Source organism: Seriola lalandi, unplaced genomic scaffold (assembly GCF_002814215.2).
Source record: "Seriola lalandi dorsalis isolate HSWRI2012SDOR001 ecotype SW California unplaced genomic scaffold, Sedor1 jcf7180002054572, whole genome shotgun sequence".
Classification (NCBI taxonomy): Eukaryota; Metazoa; Chordata; class Actinopteri; order Carangiformes; family Carangidae; genus Seriola; species Seriola lalandi.
This window is the reverse complement of record NW_019525125.1, coordinates 1,629,216-1,646,606: the sequence shown is the minus strand read 5'-3', so window position 1 is coordinate 1,646,606 and position 17,391 is coordinate 1,629,216. Positions and strand designations below refer to the sequence as shown.

Sequence of the window (17,391 nt, the reverse complement as noted above, 5' to 3'; positions counted from 1 at the left end):
AATAAAAACACAATTTCATTCATTAGATCTGGCTGCATGCAGCATTTATTTGTTCATATTTTATATACGTAGAAGGACACTCGCTTCTCATAAGAAATAGTACAAAATGGATCAACCCCTTTTTGACACTTGACCTAAAAACAAAGTGGAGGTAAACATGATACGGAGGCTTTTGATAACACCGAGACGACATGCATGTTCCATTCATATAAATACACAGTATCAAATAATGGATCCAACTTGCAAGCAGTTGACTTGATTATGGGTTTCTCTAGCGACGGGACATCACACTAAATGTCCTGCTAAATGTACAAAATGTATTGTTCTTGGCAAGCTTGTATATCAAAACATGCTTTTTTTTGTGTGTTTACATGCCCCTTGTGGTATTGTAAGTATGGACAGTAGGAGATCTGAATTGATTTCTTTGTGGAGTTGTGTGAAGTGAGGACCCAGGAAGACGTTAAATGAATGGATCAGCACACAGATCGTATCCTCCATCGTGGTCGCACATGCTTTCACTCCTCAGCTCTCCTGCCCTGTAAACTGACCATTCTGGGGAGGGGGGGGGGGGGGGGGCTACTGAGCAAAGATCAACAGTTCATCTCAATTGGACTCTTTGCAAAATATATAAATTGGAAAAAAAGCTTATGCTGATTCCTCCACAAAAAAAAGGCAGATTTCAAAGAGAAAACAATACATTTTAGATTACTTCATCATAACTATCACTTGATCTTTGACATGAAAAATAAAAATGGCACATAAAGTAAGCTTTGCAAACATCTGCAAGGTGTGCATGTGCACAATACTGCACATCTGACTGTCTTTGCTTCACAGGAATGGTTGAATACTGTCCGCTGTGTTGTACAGATTCAGCTTAAAGGGTCATGCTGATTTGCTCTAGACATCCCCGCAGAGCTTAGTGCAAAAATAGTTCAAGTCCTCTTTCATTTCTTAAAATCACACAGAAGAGATTGAAACAAAACAAAGGAAAAATAAATGGCAAAACGGTGAATAAATAGTTACTATTTACAGTGATCAAACCAAACATACATCTGAGAAATGATCAAATGAAAAGATTCAAATACTGCACCGTGACACTCTTTACACACGTGTGGCCTGTACAATTTGGAAGAGAGAGCACTTCATTTTCAGCTATATATCCAAATATATTTGGAAATAGATTACAGATAGATCACTAACCATAACCCTATTAGTGCAAAACTCTTCTGCTGCCAGTCCTCCTGCAACTCATTAAAGAGTTCTGATACTGGAGGATTTACCATCAACATCAAATGAATTCAAGGTAAAAGAATAAGAACACTAGAATCTGACCGATACTAGATTGATATTTGAGTTGAAAACAATTTGATAATGATATATCTGACAATTGTTTTTTCTGATAAGGAAAGGTTAATGTCACTTTGGAAATTTGGAATACACGCTTATTCACTATCCTGCTGAGAGTTAGATGAGAAGATTGACACCACTCTCATGACTAATCAAAAAACAGCCAGACGGTTGTCTTAGCTTAGCATAAACACTGGAAGCAGCTAGCAAAATCTGCCTACTGGCACGTCTTAAGCTCACAAATGTATATGTTATATTTTGTTTAATCCTCACATATGTTTTAAACAAACAAGATATGACATGTTACGGTAGCAAGCTTTAAAAGTGGTACTTGACGTTTCCCGCTGCTTCCTTTAGCTTAGTCTTTATGCTAAGCTAAGCTAATCTCCCGCTTTCTCTACTTTTATATTTATCATACAGATATGAGAGCGGTGTCAAGCTACTCATCTAAATCTCCAATGAGCAAATAAGCACGTCACAAAATGTTAACCTATTCCTTTAAATTTGGTTATTAAACATTTGTGAACATGAAATGTAGAGAGACATTTTACAGCTGAAAAAATTACACTACAGCTATAAATAACAACTATAAACAAAACAAATTAAACAAGTACATTCTTAAATTTAACTACGAAAATAAGAAATATAAATTAAAAAAGTAGCTTATAGAATTACAATAACCTATACTGATTTCTAGTAAATTCAGTAGTGCAGGGTGTGGGCAAGCCTGTATTATTAACATTAACTTAATTTATGATTGTTGAAATAGCTGATACAAATGAGTAATTCATATTTTGTATGAATATATCCCTCATTTACCGGTATTCTTTTGGTATTTCTATACTGCAGGTGTATGATTTATGTATTGGCCAGGTTCTAAAATAAAAAACACTAACACTGATATCATAAAAATAGATGCGGAATGGCACTGATGTACAAATTTAAACATATAAATATCTTAAACAAAATGGCACATATAGTAGAGCAGACATAATCTGAGACTGTTTAAAATAGTGAAATAAATTAACAATATTCACTTTTCAACAATAACTACAACAAAAATTAGTTTCCAAAAACATAACAGAAAATATTTTTTTATATGGCTGATTAAAAATGCCAGGGGACAGTTTGTTGTAAAAAAGTTTGTGCTCATAAAGAAAATGAAAATCCTGTCTGATAAAGAGCATACAAACAGTCAATAGAAACTAAAACATCTGTAATAAATTAAGGAAAAGTGCACATGTATTGTAATTTCATGGTAAATGCTTGAAGAGCTAGAAATTCAAAGCATTTACCGTTCTCTTTAAAAAACATGATGGTGACGGTGTGGAGGAGGGTGTAGTTGCCCCGAGATTCAGTTCTTTTGTGAGTTTAGGTAGAAACAGGTGTAGAGGAAGTCGGTCTGAGTCACGGTGTGAGGGCAACTTCACCCCTGAGCAAAACATTGTTGGGCGAAAGAATGGTTTAATATCCTATATGTGCACAAAAAAAAATCCTCTGACTGTCCAAAGACCTCTCACAACAGCAATCAAACCTCTCAGACCTTTGGTTAGTGGGGATGAGGGAGTCATTTCCAGTGCCTTGTTCTCAGGTCCAGACTGTTTAGCGAGGGCGATGTGTATTAGTACAGTTAGTAGAGGCATGTGAATGGAGTTGGGGTGGATGACGAGGCACTCTTCATGCATCCTCCTGTAGCAGCTCAGTGGGAAACAACAGGTCTCTCAGCGCTGTCTGATTGTTTCTGGTCTGAGCCTGAGAGACACATAATGCACATTCACAATAGACAGCTGTTTTTTTCTTCTGTTTCAGAGATGAGTCTCGTCTCTTGTCTCTGTGCCAAAGTCCTGCTGGTTCCTTGTGCTGCGTGCCTGCCCCACCTGTGCGTCCTCTGGCATGTGTGCCAGTGGGTCAGACCGGATAATGTACCTGAAGAGAGAAAATCAACATTATCTGGCAGTATGGAGCAGTAACTGTACAAGAGAGTGAAAATTTGGATTAAAACTTGAGCATTAAAATCAAAGGTGTAGGTTTGGTCTCAACATTGGTAGGGACACAACAATTCCGCCTGCCCGTCAAAACAAAGACATTTGCTATTTAATGCTGTCATCCAAACAGTTTATTAACATATAAGATCTGATCTCTAGCATAAATTGTCTAAAACGTCATAGTATAGTAAGAGATAAAAATGTTAAAAAATGTCATGGTATAGTAAGGCATAAAGTGTCATAGTATAGTAAGGCATAAATATTTAAAAAATACGTCATAATATAGTAAGGCATAAAAATGTCAAAAAATATCATTGTATAAAAGGGCATAAAAATGGCATAGTATAGTAAGGCATAAATATGTCAAAAATTGTCATGGTATAGTAAAGCATAAGAACGTCATAATATAGTAAGGCAAAAATATTTCAAAAAACGTCATAGTATAGTGATGCATAAAAATGTTAAAAAATATAGTATAGTAAAGCATAAAATGTCATAGTATAGAAAGGTATAAAAATGTTAAAAAACGTCATAGTATAGTCAGGCATAAAACATTATACAAATGTAACAGTATTGAGATGGCCCTGGGCTGTATGACCCTATTTTGTTTAGGCCTATTTCTGGTTCCTGTGTTTTTTTTTAGGTACTTCCTGATCAACTGACTGACTTCACCTGAGTGTGGCCTATTTAAGCTGGGAGATTCAAGATGGCCTCTCTATCTCAGCTCTCCTGAAACGCTGGTCCCTTTCAGGGACCCAACTTTGTTTTGATTGGTTGTATATTGTCTTTTGTTAAGGCTTCAGTTGTTGTATGTGTATTTTAAGTTGGCTTTCATTATTCTAGCACCCAACACCTACATTACACTACTGACTTCACATTTTCTACTTTGCTTATATTAAATTGAATTATCTTTAATAAATTTGGTTTCTTCGAATGGTTGCTGTGTGGACCTCCCATCTTGGTTATGCTCCTAAATGTGCCGGACAAAAAAGTATAGTATGGCATAAAACGTCAGAAAAACATATATATTAAAGCATAGAAGGTCATAAAAACGTCATAGTATGGTCAGGCATCAAAAAATATAGTATAGTAAGGCATAAAAGGTCATATGAACATCATAACATGGCAAGGCATGAGACTGAATAATATAATTAGGCCAAAAAATGCCAAAAAACATCAAAGTATAGTATGGGAGAAAAATGCCAAAAAATGTCATAGTATAGTATGGCATAAAACGTCAAAAAAACAACATAGCATATTAAAGCATAAAAGGTCAAAAGAATATCATAGTATGGCAAGGCATGAGACGAAATAATATAATTAGGCATAAAAATGCCAAAAAACATCAAAGTATAGTATGGCATAAAAATGCCAAAAATGTCATATGGCATAAAACGTCAAAAAAACATCATAGTATATTAAGGCATAAAAATGTGAAAAATTGTCACAGTATAGTAAGGCATAAAAATGTGAAAAATTGTCATAGTATAGTATGTCATAAAAAACGTCATAGTATAGTAAGGCATAAAAATGTCAAAAAATTATAGTAAATCATAAAACATCATAAAAATGTAACAGTACTGAGATGGCCCTGGGCTGTATGACCCTATTTTGTTTAGGCCTGTTTCTGGTTCCTGTGTTTTTTTGTTAGGTACTTCCTGATCAACTGACTGACTTCACCTGAGTGTGGCCTATTTAAGCCGGGAGATTCAAGATGGCCTCTCTGTCTCAGCTCTTCTGAAACGCTGGTGCCTTTCAGGGACCCAACTTTATTTTGCTTGGTTGTATATTGTCTTTTGTTAAGGCTTCAGTTGTTTTACGTGTATTTTAAGTTGGCTTTCATTATTCTAGCACCCAACACCCGCATTACACTACTGACTTCACATTTTCTACTTTGCTTATATTAAATTGAATTATGTTTAATAAATTTGGTTTCTTCGAATGGTTGCTGTGTGGACCTCCCATCTTGGTGATGCTCCTAAATGTGCCGGACAAAAAAGTATAGTAAGGCATAAAAGGTAAAAAAACATCATAGTATAGTAAGGCATAAAAATGCAAAAAAATGTCATAGTATAGTATGGCATTAAACGTCAGAAAAATATCATTGTATATTAAAGCATAGAAGGTCATAAAAACGTCATAGTATGGTCGGGCATCAAAAAATATAGTATAGTAAGGCATAAAAATGCCAAAATCGTCACAGTATAGTATGGCAGAAAAAAGCCAAAAAATGTCATAGCATAGTATGGCATAAAACATCAAAAAAATATCATAGTATATTAAGGCATAAAAGGTCCTACAAACATCATAACATGGCAAGGTATGAGACAAAATAATGTAATTAGGCATAAAAATGCCAAAAAGCGTCATTGTATAGTATGGCATAAAATGTCAGAAAAATATCATTGTATATTAAAGCATGGAAGGTCATAAAAACATCATAGTATGGTCAGGCATCAAAAAATATAGTATAGTAAGGCATAAAAATGCCAAAAAACGTCATAGCATAGTATGGCAGAAAAATGCCAAAAAATGTCATAGTATAGTATGGCATAAAACGTCAAAAAAACATTATAGCATATTAAAGCATAAAAGGTCAAAAGAATATCATAGTATGGCAAGGCATGAGACGAAATAGTATAATTAGGCATAAAAATGCCAAAAAACATCAAAGTATAGTATGGCATAAAAATGCCAAAAAATGTCATATGGCATAAAACGTCAAAAAAACATCATAGTATATTAAGGCATAAGAGGTCATAAAAACGTCTTAGTGTGGTCGGGCATCAAATAACATAGTATAGTAAGGCATAAAAATGCCAAAAAAGCATCATAGTATATTAAGGCATAAAAGGTCATAAGAATATCATAGTATAGCAAGGCATGAGACAAAATAGTATAATTAGGCATAAAAATGCCAAAAAAATGTATAGTATAGTAGTATAGTATGGCGTAAAACGTCAAAAAAACATTATAGCATATTAAAGCATAAAAGGTCATAAAAACATCAAAGCATAAACATGTCAAAAAACGTCTTAGAATAGCAAGGCATAAAATGTCATAGTATAGTAAGTCATAAAAATGTAAAAAAATGTCACAGTATAGTAAGGTATAAAAACACAAAAAAATGTAAAAAAATTTCATAGTATACTAAAGCATAAAACGTCAGTTATAGTAAGGCATAAAAAAAGTCACAGTATAGTAAGTCACAAAAATGTTAAAAAATGTCACAGCATAGTAAGGCATAACACGTCATAGTGAAATGAGGCATAAAAATTCATAGTGTAGGAAGGCATAAAAAGTCATAGCATATTGAGGCATAAAGAAGTCAAAAAATGTCATGGGATAATAAGGCTGTAAAATGTCATAAAACGTCATAGTATAGTAAGGAATAAAATGTCATAGTATAGTAAGGCATAAAACGTCAAAAAAACATCATTCTATATTAAGGCATAAAAGGTCCTATGAACATCATAACATAGCAAGGTATGAGACAAAATAATGTAATTAGGCATAAAAATGCCAAAAAGCGTCATTGTATAGTATGGCATAAAACGTCAGAAAAATATCATTGTATATTAAAGCATGGAAGGTCATAAAAACGTCATAGTATGGTCAGGCATCAAAAAATATAGTATAGTAAGGCATAAAAATGCCAAAAAACGTCATAGCATAGTATGGCAGAAAAATGCCAAAAAATGTCATAGTGTAGTAAGGCATTAAAATGTCAAAAAGTCATGGTATATGACCTGTTTCTCCCCAGACTGCTTCCATCTGGTTCCAAACGTCTGTATCGTTGCACACATCTGATTCAAATAGTGACTTAAATTGTGATATGAAATGGCAATTGATTCTGGTTATGGGGTTGGGAACTGACACTTACAGCGAAGTAAGTCTAAAGTCTACTGGATAATTGTAAAAAAAAAAAAAAAAAAGAAGAGAGAGTAATATATCCTTTCTTCTGGTTCTTACACAATGTCATTGAGCTCCAGCATGGTGTCAGGAGGAGGATTGATGAGGACGTAGGACAGCGTGTTCTGGTGGTCGTTCATCTCGTCTGTAAAAAGAGACAGAAAAGACCTTCAGAGCTGCTCTGGAGCCCTCCCTCGTCCTCCTCCATTATACAGTACATCAGCCAGGAAATGAGCCCTCTAACCACTTTCAACCTTTCAGTGAGTACAAAGGCAAAGTAACCCACATAGAGTATAAGACCAAGTGGTATGAAAATCTGAGACAATTAGTTGTGGGGATGCTCTTTTCCTAGACTGGCTGTAAAGTGAAGAAATGCTTGTTACAACCGTTAACTACAACAATTTTGAAAAGAGCAGTGACCTGCATCAATAGATGAATTGATAAATCAAGCTGACAATACAGTTTTTGAAGTAAAATACACAGCAGGATTTACAGTAGTTTGATTACTGATATCAGTATTTGGGAGTTTAAATAATTTGATAATATATTGGCAGACACAGTTTTTGTTTTTTGTGGAAAATTGTTATCAAGATGAAACAGGGCAGGACATTTTACAGTTGAAATATAAACGTGTCAACGCTCTCTGGTGAACAAATAGTGTGATAGCGACATTGTTTATAAATGACCTCAAACCTAGTTTGGCATTTCTGTACTGAAATTTGTTGTTTTTGCCTTCATAAACACTAACACTGATATATCTGTAAGAAGCTGATATCAGCTGATATTTCTGCCTGGCAGATTTATTGGTCTAGCTCTAATTTTGATGTACAAATGATTTGACTTAACATATGTATGTGTTAGGCTGTGGTTTGTAATATGCACCATCACTGATATCAACTGAATATAATGCACATCCACAACCTTCAAACTATTCTGCTACAACGAATCCAGTCCACAGAGTTGGTAAAAGGCAGAGGACATAGTAAACAAATTTGTAATTCAAAGTGCAAATTTAACAATAAGTCAGAGTCAGTTGTTCTATTATTAAAAACTATACTGCCAAGTTGATTTTCTGGTTAGCATACTAGCCAGCTAGCCCCAGCCCACTTGACCTATCTTGACTTATACCGACCCACTGTAGCTTCCAGGCTGCCCTGAAGAAGTAACACAGCTCAGACGAAGTATTATACCCTCTCATATTCTAACTGCAACAACAGCTAAAGCCCTTGCCAAGACTAGTAAGGAAACAGCTGTTAATGCTAACGCTAGTCATGTAACTATAGCAAAACTTACAAATATACAGATAGCTGTAAATTGTTTATGCATTAACAGTTGTAACAATATTATTTCATTGCATCCATAGTGTAACTAAATTAACCATGGAAACTATTTTGCACATTTTTAAGTGATTCTTAATCAATTAGAGGAAACTGACTTAACATTAATTCCCCAGATGACTGATATTACTGTGTGTGTGAGTGTGTGTGTGTCAGTGTTTGTGTTATTTATGTCTGCATGTATGGGTGTTGAGAGCTCTGTGGCAGCGGCTCCTACTTGCGTTGCGTGATGGACAGAGGAAGGCAAAGGAGGGCATATGTGTCTCCATGACAACCCACCTGCTTGTGGCCCTTTATAAAGCCAGGCGGGGTGGAAGAGAGAGAAGGGCTAACCGTTACTGACAGGGCACTGGGTGGAACAAGGGGAGACCCATGCTGCCTGCTGACTCATACAGGACCTCATGCGCAGCTTCAGAACGGAGCCAACATGCAGACAGCGTCCGCGGCCACGCGGTCTCCATCGCATTCCTTTATCGTCCTGCGCATTCCACACTGGACCAACAGGCTGGTAAGGCGGCAGGTTGCCATGCCAATGGACGACACTCAGCCCCCCCCCCACACCCCGCCCTGAGTGACATGTGACACACCCACAGACACAGGGGACATGCTCCAGCATCCGTCAGACTGGACCAAACGCAGAGCGACTCAAACCAAACTGAGAGTGAAGCAGAACACATTGGGAGTGTGAGAGTGGAAGAGGTTGACCTGCTGCTGGATCATCACCTGGAAGTTACATTTATTCAATAACGCTGAAGAGGGCCCTTTGTATGTGAAGAGAAGAGATGCTTGCAGGATTTATGACTGATGTTAAGGACTGTACCAATTTGTTTCCCCTTCTTATCCACACTTTGCTTCTGTAGACTACAGTGTATTGAATATGGATTATACCATGGCCACAGAAAATACTCATTTCTAATTAGTAGGTAGTAGTTTGCTGAAATGGGAGAAAAAAGAAACCACACACATACAATGCAGTCGAAGAGTGTTACCGCAGTGATTTCATTGTTGTGGCTCTGTAAACCAGGACATCAGACATAGACATCAAACAAGGACTTCGTTTAAAGCCCCTTCAGACAGCCATTTACTTCTGTCCCATAATATTTGAAGATCAACAATTACTAAAGAATCTAGTGTGGATGCAAGCACCCTTATGAGAGACTGTTTAATGTCCTAGTCTTGTTCCAAATGTGTTGATTTGAATATTATGTTTAACTTGATGGTAATTACCGGTAACACTTAAAAAAAAAGATATAAACAGGAATGTTGTAATGCTTTTTTTCATACTAGACAGGGTGATTTTGGATTTGTCGATGATGAGGTTGGTCTCTAAGTTTGGTCAGGTTTGCATTTCATTCACCAAGTACTTTTCATGACCCATTTAGACTTTCTGCGTAATAGCTCATTTTAAGACATTATCAATCGCAGTAGGTGCAGTCAGTCTATTGTAACTGATAGCTTTTTGGTTATTGCGACAATAAATATCAGCATCACTTCAATTAACAAATTTGTGTGTGTGTGTGTGTGTGTGTGTGTGTGTAGCAAGGTGAGAAGTTAAACCAATGGAAGTCAACAATAACAAGATTCTTAGATGATTTAGGTTTTAGTTTTTTTTCTTTTTTTATAGATTAAAGATGAAAGTTGGCACTGTGACATCATGGTTATGTTTCATTTAAAATCCAGTGTGCTGGAGCACAAAGCCATCACAATGAAAAGTGTTTTCCTGTCCTAATACTTGCTGACAGGATAACCACCACTCTATGGTGACAAAAAAAGTAAGTGAACCCTATGGAATTTCCCGCATTTACAGTATGTTTAAATTTGTCTTAAAATATGGTCAGGTCTAACAATGCATTGTTCTTGTCCATACTGAAGACATCATTCAAACATTAACAATGTATGCTGGAAAAGTATGTAAACCCCCTCAGCTAATTATCAAACCTGGAGTCCAATCAATGAAACTAGATTGGAGGTGTAGGTTAGAGCTACTTTGACTTTCAAAAGTAAATGATTAGACTTACAATGATCTGCGGCTGCTTTGCGTCCCGTAGACCTAGACAGCTCCTCATAGTCAAGGGTAAAATTAATTCCCAAGTTTATTCAGGTATCTTACAGGATAATGATCGGGTGGCTGAAGCTCCACACAAGTTGGATAATGCAGCAGGACAATGACCCTAAACATCAAAGTAAATCTACTAAAGAATGACTTTAAATAAAGAAAATCCACCTGTTGGAGTCAGTCATACCGAGAATATGGCTGAGCTGAAGCATTTCTGTGGGAAGAATGGTCCAAAGGAGGTTCGGCAAGTTACTAAATCCAAGGGTTCACTTACTTTCTCCACCAGCACTGTGAATGTTTAATGGGTTTGCTCAATAAAGATATGAAAGACTGAAATGACCTGGGTTTCTGCATTAATTGGTCATAAAATGACAATGTGTTTAAGCTATTAACAAAGGGTTCACCTACTTCTGCTTGCCACTGTAAATCAGTGCACAAACTGTATTAAGCTGCAGGTAACCATAGCAACACTAGTGAAATCTAACTAGCAAAACAGACCAAACTACAACAAACTTTCAGAAATGGATGACAATGTAAACACTGCTTCTTCTTTTTGCCTGTGGCTAAGTGGCCATTGTATAAAGTGATAAAACGTTCTGAGGAGTCCTGATGGATGAAAATAACAGGCAAGGTGGAGGTGAAAGAATCAAAGTGGCTTTTCCTCCTCTCAGTTCTTTATTTTCTACCTCAGGACACCTCAGATACACATTATTCTTTATATTTGAGGTCTATATTCATAGACTACACCTAACCTTCCATCCACAGACATAACGCGTTCTGCTCCACTCTTTAAGCCATACTCTTGTGCCCTGCAGTACTCTAGCCAATTGGGACGTCACCTCACGGAAACACAATGCAGCAAAGACCAGATAGAGAGAGAGAGAGATAGTAGAGCGAGATAGATTGGCTGCTGATCTACCATTCAGTCTGGCAGGACAGACACACACACACACACACACACACATACTGTACATACACGCACACACACGCACACACTCATGCAGTAAAGTTGCAGTACCGTGATCAACCAGCTAACCTGACAGCCTGGTTCCCTCTGTATACGGATGCTCTGAAATGTCCTGCAACTCTAAGCAATGGCATTCACTGTTAACTTCAATGTCCTTATGTGTTAATTTATAATTAACTAGAAAATGTATAGTATCCATAACATATAAGGCAAAGTGTGAAGGAAACAAATGTTTTCTACAAGTGAGTATTTCTAGTTCTGCAGAAAAATTCAGTGCACTATTCTTCAATGGATGCTGGTGAAAATACAAAATCTCTTTCTCCACAGGATGGACGTAACCACTCACATGTTGTAAATGAGTTATAAACGGCACACAAATTACCTTGCAAATATCCTAGATTTACTCGATTCATGACATCGCTCGCAGTGAGATTAGAAACATCCTCTACAAGCCAAAAGGAGGGAAGATAGAAGAGTCAGAGAGAGAAAGGAGGAAGAGGAACATAAGGAAGAAGGGGGGAAAACAAGAAAAAAGGGAAAACAAAGATCAGGCAGGCAGCGAATGCATTTGCAGTTTCAAAAAGAACTCTTGAAAAGGTGAGAGCGATGCAAAGAAGCCATGCATTAGTGTGTGCACAGAATCACTTCCAAATTATTCATCTGCCACATGTTGCAGAAATCCTCACTGACTTTCATGGTTCTTAGGAAGATCTTGAGCTTTTGAGGTTCTTCCTGAAACGTATTTAATTGACATGTTACATAATATTTAGCAAGTGCAACACATCTGGAGCATGATTCTGCTTTTATTTAACGCATGAAGCTGGGAGGAGAGAAGAACTAAAGAAACAAAAGTCCAGAAGTGAGCAGATAAGAATGCAGGCAATTGCAGTCTCTGATCAAATGCAATTGAGAACAATGCTCCTGCATCTTCATGCATGATGTGTTCACATCTACATGTTGGTATGATCATGACTATGGAATGGTGTGTATGATTTATGGCACACAGAAGAAGAGTTTGATGAGTGTGAAAGTAATGTGAGAAAAATGAGGCTCTCTGAAGGTTAATGAAGATGACGTGGGGTGTTAATGATCTGTCCTATCAAGACCCACAGCACCATGTCTTAATAGTAAATGAGATGATAACACCGAATGACTAGGACACAGATTGGAGTTTTAAATAAACTTCTTGAACACGCTGTTCCCATGGCAGAAATAATGTAATGGGCCGGGAAACGCCTCAGTGGGTGGAGCTAAAGAATCACTCCACGCTTCTCTATCAAGTTTAAAGTAGACAGACTACAGTCAGGCATACAGGCCTATACAGGTAATGCAATGATTAGCAACCTAATCAGAGCTAAGATGTATACTCAATCTAAACAATTTAAAGTTCACTGCACACATAGAAGCCCAGAATAACCCATTATCCAAGTGGGCTTTCTAAAGGTGGAATTGAGCCCAGGAAAAAGGACAAGTAGTATAAGAGTGGCTAACTCAGGTGCTTGTTTTACCAACTGCAACTCCAGATACTAATGATGTCTTTCCAAGATCATAGAGGTTTTTGGTATGATCCAAATGTTCCTCAGTTGAAACAAGCTAAGCCCTGCGGCCTGAAATCAGTCACATTGTTCTTCATCCTGGGGGAAGTAAACTCATTTCAACATGCTCTACTAGCCAGTTTTAGGTTTGCATAACCACTGTTGTCAGTGAGATCTTATCATAGGGCTGCCACCAACTATTTCCATTATTAATTCACTAGTCATTATTCATGTGGAAATAATTTCCTCAATTAATAGTTAATAGTTCAGTCTGTGAAATTCCAGAGAAATAACTGTCACCCTTTTAAAACATATAGCAATAGTCTAAAACTCAAACAGATTCAATTTACAATGATAAAACACTGTAGAAACCAGCAAGTATTCACACTGAGAAGCTGGAACCAGTTTTCTGCTTTAGTAACTTAAACAAATAATTAATTATCAAAATGGTTGCAATTAATTTTCTGTCCGTCAAGTAATTGATTAGTTAACCTCAACTCTACTGTATATGCCACATGGGATTTTCATAGTTTTTGCTGCATGATGGTATCAGCTTTATACTAATGTAATAATACTAATAATACTATTACTACTAATAACAATAATAAAACAAGAGATCACAAAGTGATTTGCAAAAACAAAAACATAAAAAAAGAGCGTGTAGTCTCAGTAAGGTATAAAGAACTGACCTAAACGGAAGTTCAACCTAACCATACAAGCTTACAGCTACTGGTCTGCTCACCTTGCAGCTTGCGCCTTCCCTGGCTATGATCATGAACATGCAAAGAGCCGCCAACATTTGCAAGGTTTTCTCTTCTTAAAACTGAGATTGTTAGACTTCACCCACTGAGCTTTACCTCAGCTAACTACATTATTTCTGCCACCAGACCTGCTGTGACCTTACAGAAACGTTTAATGAACAGAGACTCCAATCTGCAACAAACATAATTTGCATTATTATTCATTTTCAGGTATATTATGACTTATTAACATCAAGTAATTATAAATGGAATAAAAACAGAAAAATATCCAAAATTAAACAATTACTAGCAGTCACCTCTACTGTATTTAGTCTTGTTATACAATAAAGTTATATATCATAAACTACTACATTGAATTAACCTTCACAAGTCAACTTCTACAAAACAAAGCAAACACAACGCCATCAGCTGTTCTACTCACCATATCCCACGGTGGGCAGGCCCAGGTGCTTCATGCGATTCTTGACCAGCTCAGACAGCTCCTGTCGCTCGGAGCGTCGGTACAGGTTGAGTCTCTGCTGCGAGATGCGCTCGGCTCGACTTGACGGTTTGTTGCTCTTCCTGCTCAGACGCCGCGCCCACTGCATGCTCTTCTTCCTCAGCAGCGGGTGCTCCGATTGGTTGCTCGTGGTGGAGTTTCTGTGGGCCGTCTTCTCCTTCCAGGACTCTCCACGCTCACGATGCTCCTCGCCCTGCTCCACGTTGATGGACACCTGAGACTGGGAGAACAGGGTGACAGTGTTAATGCTGGATGTTTGTGTAGGCTTGATCCTATTAATTCTGTTCCATTTTTTAAAGAGATACCTGTCTGTATTACATTAAAAGCAAACATCTATCTCTAATGACTCTTTAGCTGCTACTTTCAGAAGCCGGTATTATCAAATAATGATGGTTGTGAACTTTGGATATTGATAAATGCCAGAAAAATGCCAGAAAGGCATTTTTCATCTTTGCCTGCTTTAAGAAAAAGATGACAGCTGATTGAAATATCCAAATTAAAAACAAGCACGTTTGGATCTTACCTGTACATAACTGCCCTTGCACTGAAACAAGAGAAGGACAGACAGACATCCAAACAAAGAGATGCAATGAAAGATGGGGGGCATCCAAAGCAAACAAAATTAAAAGCCTCAAATGTCGGCACATGACATAGTAAATATGGTGGATTTCCTATTTTATTGCCAAGAAACAGTGGGAAATTAACACTAGCCACCACAGGCACATTTCTGCCAAATATTATTGAGAGGCTGATTTCTATTTCGATAATCACTCTGGCTAAAAAGCACCAAAACTGTGGTATCCAAGCAAAAATGTTAATTTCCTTCCCTGTTGACATATAAATGACATAAAAAGTGAAAACAAATTCTTAACAGAAGCAAACAGAAGATCTATAAAGAATGGACAGTAAAAGTTTGGCAGAAAGAAGGAGAATAACAGGAGGGCCAAGATTAGAAGGAATAAATAAAGGCAAAATGGAAAAAAATTGAAAGGAAGACAGAAAGGCATTTTAGGAGAAGAAGGAAATTACATGGAAATGAAAGAAATGGAGGTATAAGCAGTAGGTGAGAAAGGAGAAGAAAACCTTAAAGGAAGAATAATGGAGGGAAAACAAAGATGCAGCGGGGCCAAGGCCAAAGGCAGGTATCGGATTTTAGTATATGATCAAACTGAACTTGCCTCTGAGCTTGAGAACATGTGTGACTCGGTGCGGTAGATCCCTATGGGGATCTCAGCGCTGGAGGAACAAAGTTTCTGAAAGAGTCTGCCATAAGTCCTGATCCACAGATCCTCCTCTGTGACCTTCATCTGAGGAGAGACAACAAAAATCCAGTCGATGCACATCAAACACACACACTTACTCAAACTGACGAATCCCTATGCTTAGACGCAGGAGCATTTGTACTTACAACACACAGGTACCCAGAGCCAGGCGTGGTGTCCAGACCAAGGAGAAGCCTCGCAATAGCGATCATGTAGTCCTTAACGAAGGACTGTCAACACAGAGAGAGTGACCGCGATGAATATGTTTTCAACTACAGTAACCCCAACCCAGCGGAAAACAAGCTGTACAGCTATTAGTTTTAGACATCTATGTACTGTATATACAGTATACTACCCCACATACTGAGCAAATCAAGTCTTATTTCGATTAAAGAAATATGCATTGTTCATTGCACGCCTGGAATCACTTCATGACAACAATTTCCCTTTTATGGAGCATCCATTTCCAGAAGCTGTTAACAAACCAATTATAGACTTTTCAGCTCTTGCCTTTACTTGCTTTGGGCTACTGTAATGTAGCAGCACAAAATTCTACGACTTGACTGACGTGTGCATTCCCCTCAGTCTATGTTTATCTTGACCTCTTGCAGAGTGAACCCCAGAAGTCTGTTATCCCACCTGGTAAAGCAGCGTATCCAACATGCTGATACTGAACACCCTGCCTGCAGCAAACGGCAGCCGGAACATGAAGGCCAGGTTGGAGCCCTTGTCACGCTCTATCTGGAAAAATAAATGAATACAAAAAGGATTTGAGAAACAGAGCAACAAGATGTTAAAATATCACTTTTTTCTTTATGTTTGATTAACTATTGCTCTTTTGCTCCATGTTCAAAAAGGTTTTTATGGTTGGTTTGAATACTGTAACTTCCTGGCCATAATTCAAGTCAAGATATTACTGATCATCTTGACCAGATTCTCTCGTGTCTCTTTTTGTGTTTTATTCTCTCCATTCAGACACAGAAAGGTTGAGCTGACTCTATTTTCACTGCTGCAGATAATCCTCTATAATCCAGCTCTGATTAGTCTTTTGAGACCCACCCCCCTTTTAACCACTTACCTTCTCCAGTTTGGAGAGAGCGAGTGAGTAGCAGTCCTTGGCTCTGAACTGCATGAACCTCATGTTGGATGGGTGTGTGAGCTCAGTGATGATGCTGAGGCTGGGGAACAACCTGAGAGGGGTGGAGATACAGAGAGAGAGGGATGTCACAGGAGAAATGAAATGCTCTGTGCTGAGGGGAAAACCTGGTGTGGCAGTGATAAACGCTTTTCATTTTAGCTGTTAAATAAAAGAGTAGGTTCAGAGCTTTGGCAACTGCAGTTTGTTTGTTTTGAGATGAGCTCATTCTCCATTCTGGCAAAGTCCAAAAAACAAGCATTTACTCTCCGACATCTTAGATGAAGAAGTTAATCAAGTGGAATCTGGTGCAAATTTTATCCAAAACCTGAAGGTCCAGCTCATAAAAAAACATCCAATGACAGTATTAGTTGTTTACTGTATATTTCTATACAGTAAAACTCTCTCTCCGTTACCTGAACATAGTCTGGACGTTGACAATGGTCTTGGCGTCTGCCATGTAGTCCTCCTCAGCGCTCATGGTGCTCTCTTTGTCCACCACGACCAAGTTGTCTGCGTAGATTATACCACACTGCAGCAGGTTGTCCAGGCTGGTCCATTCAGAAAACAACAGTGGTTATTACTTCATGACACG

General features: G+C 37.7%; 1 protein-coding gene across 1 annotated transcript in view; it reads right to left on the bottom strand.

Annotated features, from left to right (window-relative positions):
- Positions 1 to 22: 22 nt before the first annotated feature.
- kcnt1b (potassium sodium-activated channel subfamily T member 1b) overlaps positions 23 to 17,391 on the bottom strand; it is a 68,209-nt gene continuing 50,840 nt past the window's right edge. The window contains exons 24-33 of the mRNA XM_087176879.1: positions 17,213 to 17,347; positions 16,740 to 16,851; positions 16,301 to 16,402; positions 15,808 to 15,891; positions 15,578 to 15,706; positions 14,923 to 14,943; positions 14,322 to 14,619; positions 11,987 to 12,049; positions 7,305 to 7,389; positions 23 to 3,273 (exon numbers count right to left, since the gene is read on the bottom strand). Coding sequence (XP_087033005.1) covers positions 3,153 to 3,273; positions 7,305 to 7,389; positions 11,987 to 12,049; positions 14,322 to 14,619; positions 14,923 to 14,943; positions 15,578 to 15,706; positions 15,808 to 15,891; positions 16,301 to 16,402; positions 16,740 to 16,851; positions 17,213 to 17,347 — 1,150 coding nt within the window. The 3' untranslated portion in view covers positions 23 to 3,152. The remainder of the gene's footprint in view (positions 3,274 to 7,304; positions 7,390 to 11,986; positions 12,050 to 14,321; positions 14,620 to 14,922; positions 14,944 to 15,577; positions 15,707 to 15,807; positions 15,892 to 16,300; positions 16,403 to 16,739; positions 16,852 to 17,212; positions 17,348 to 17,391) is intronic.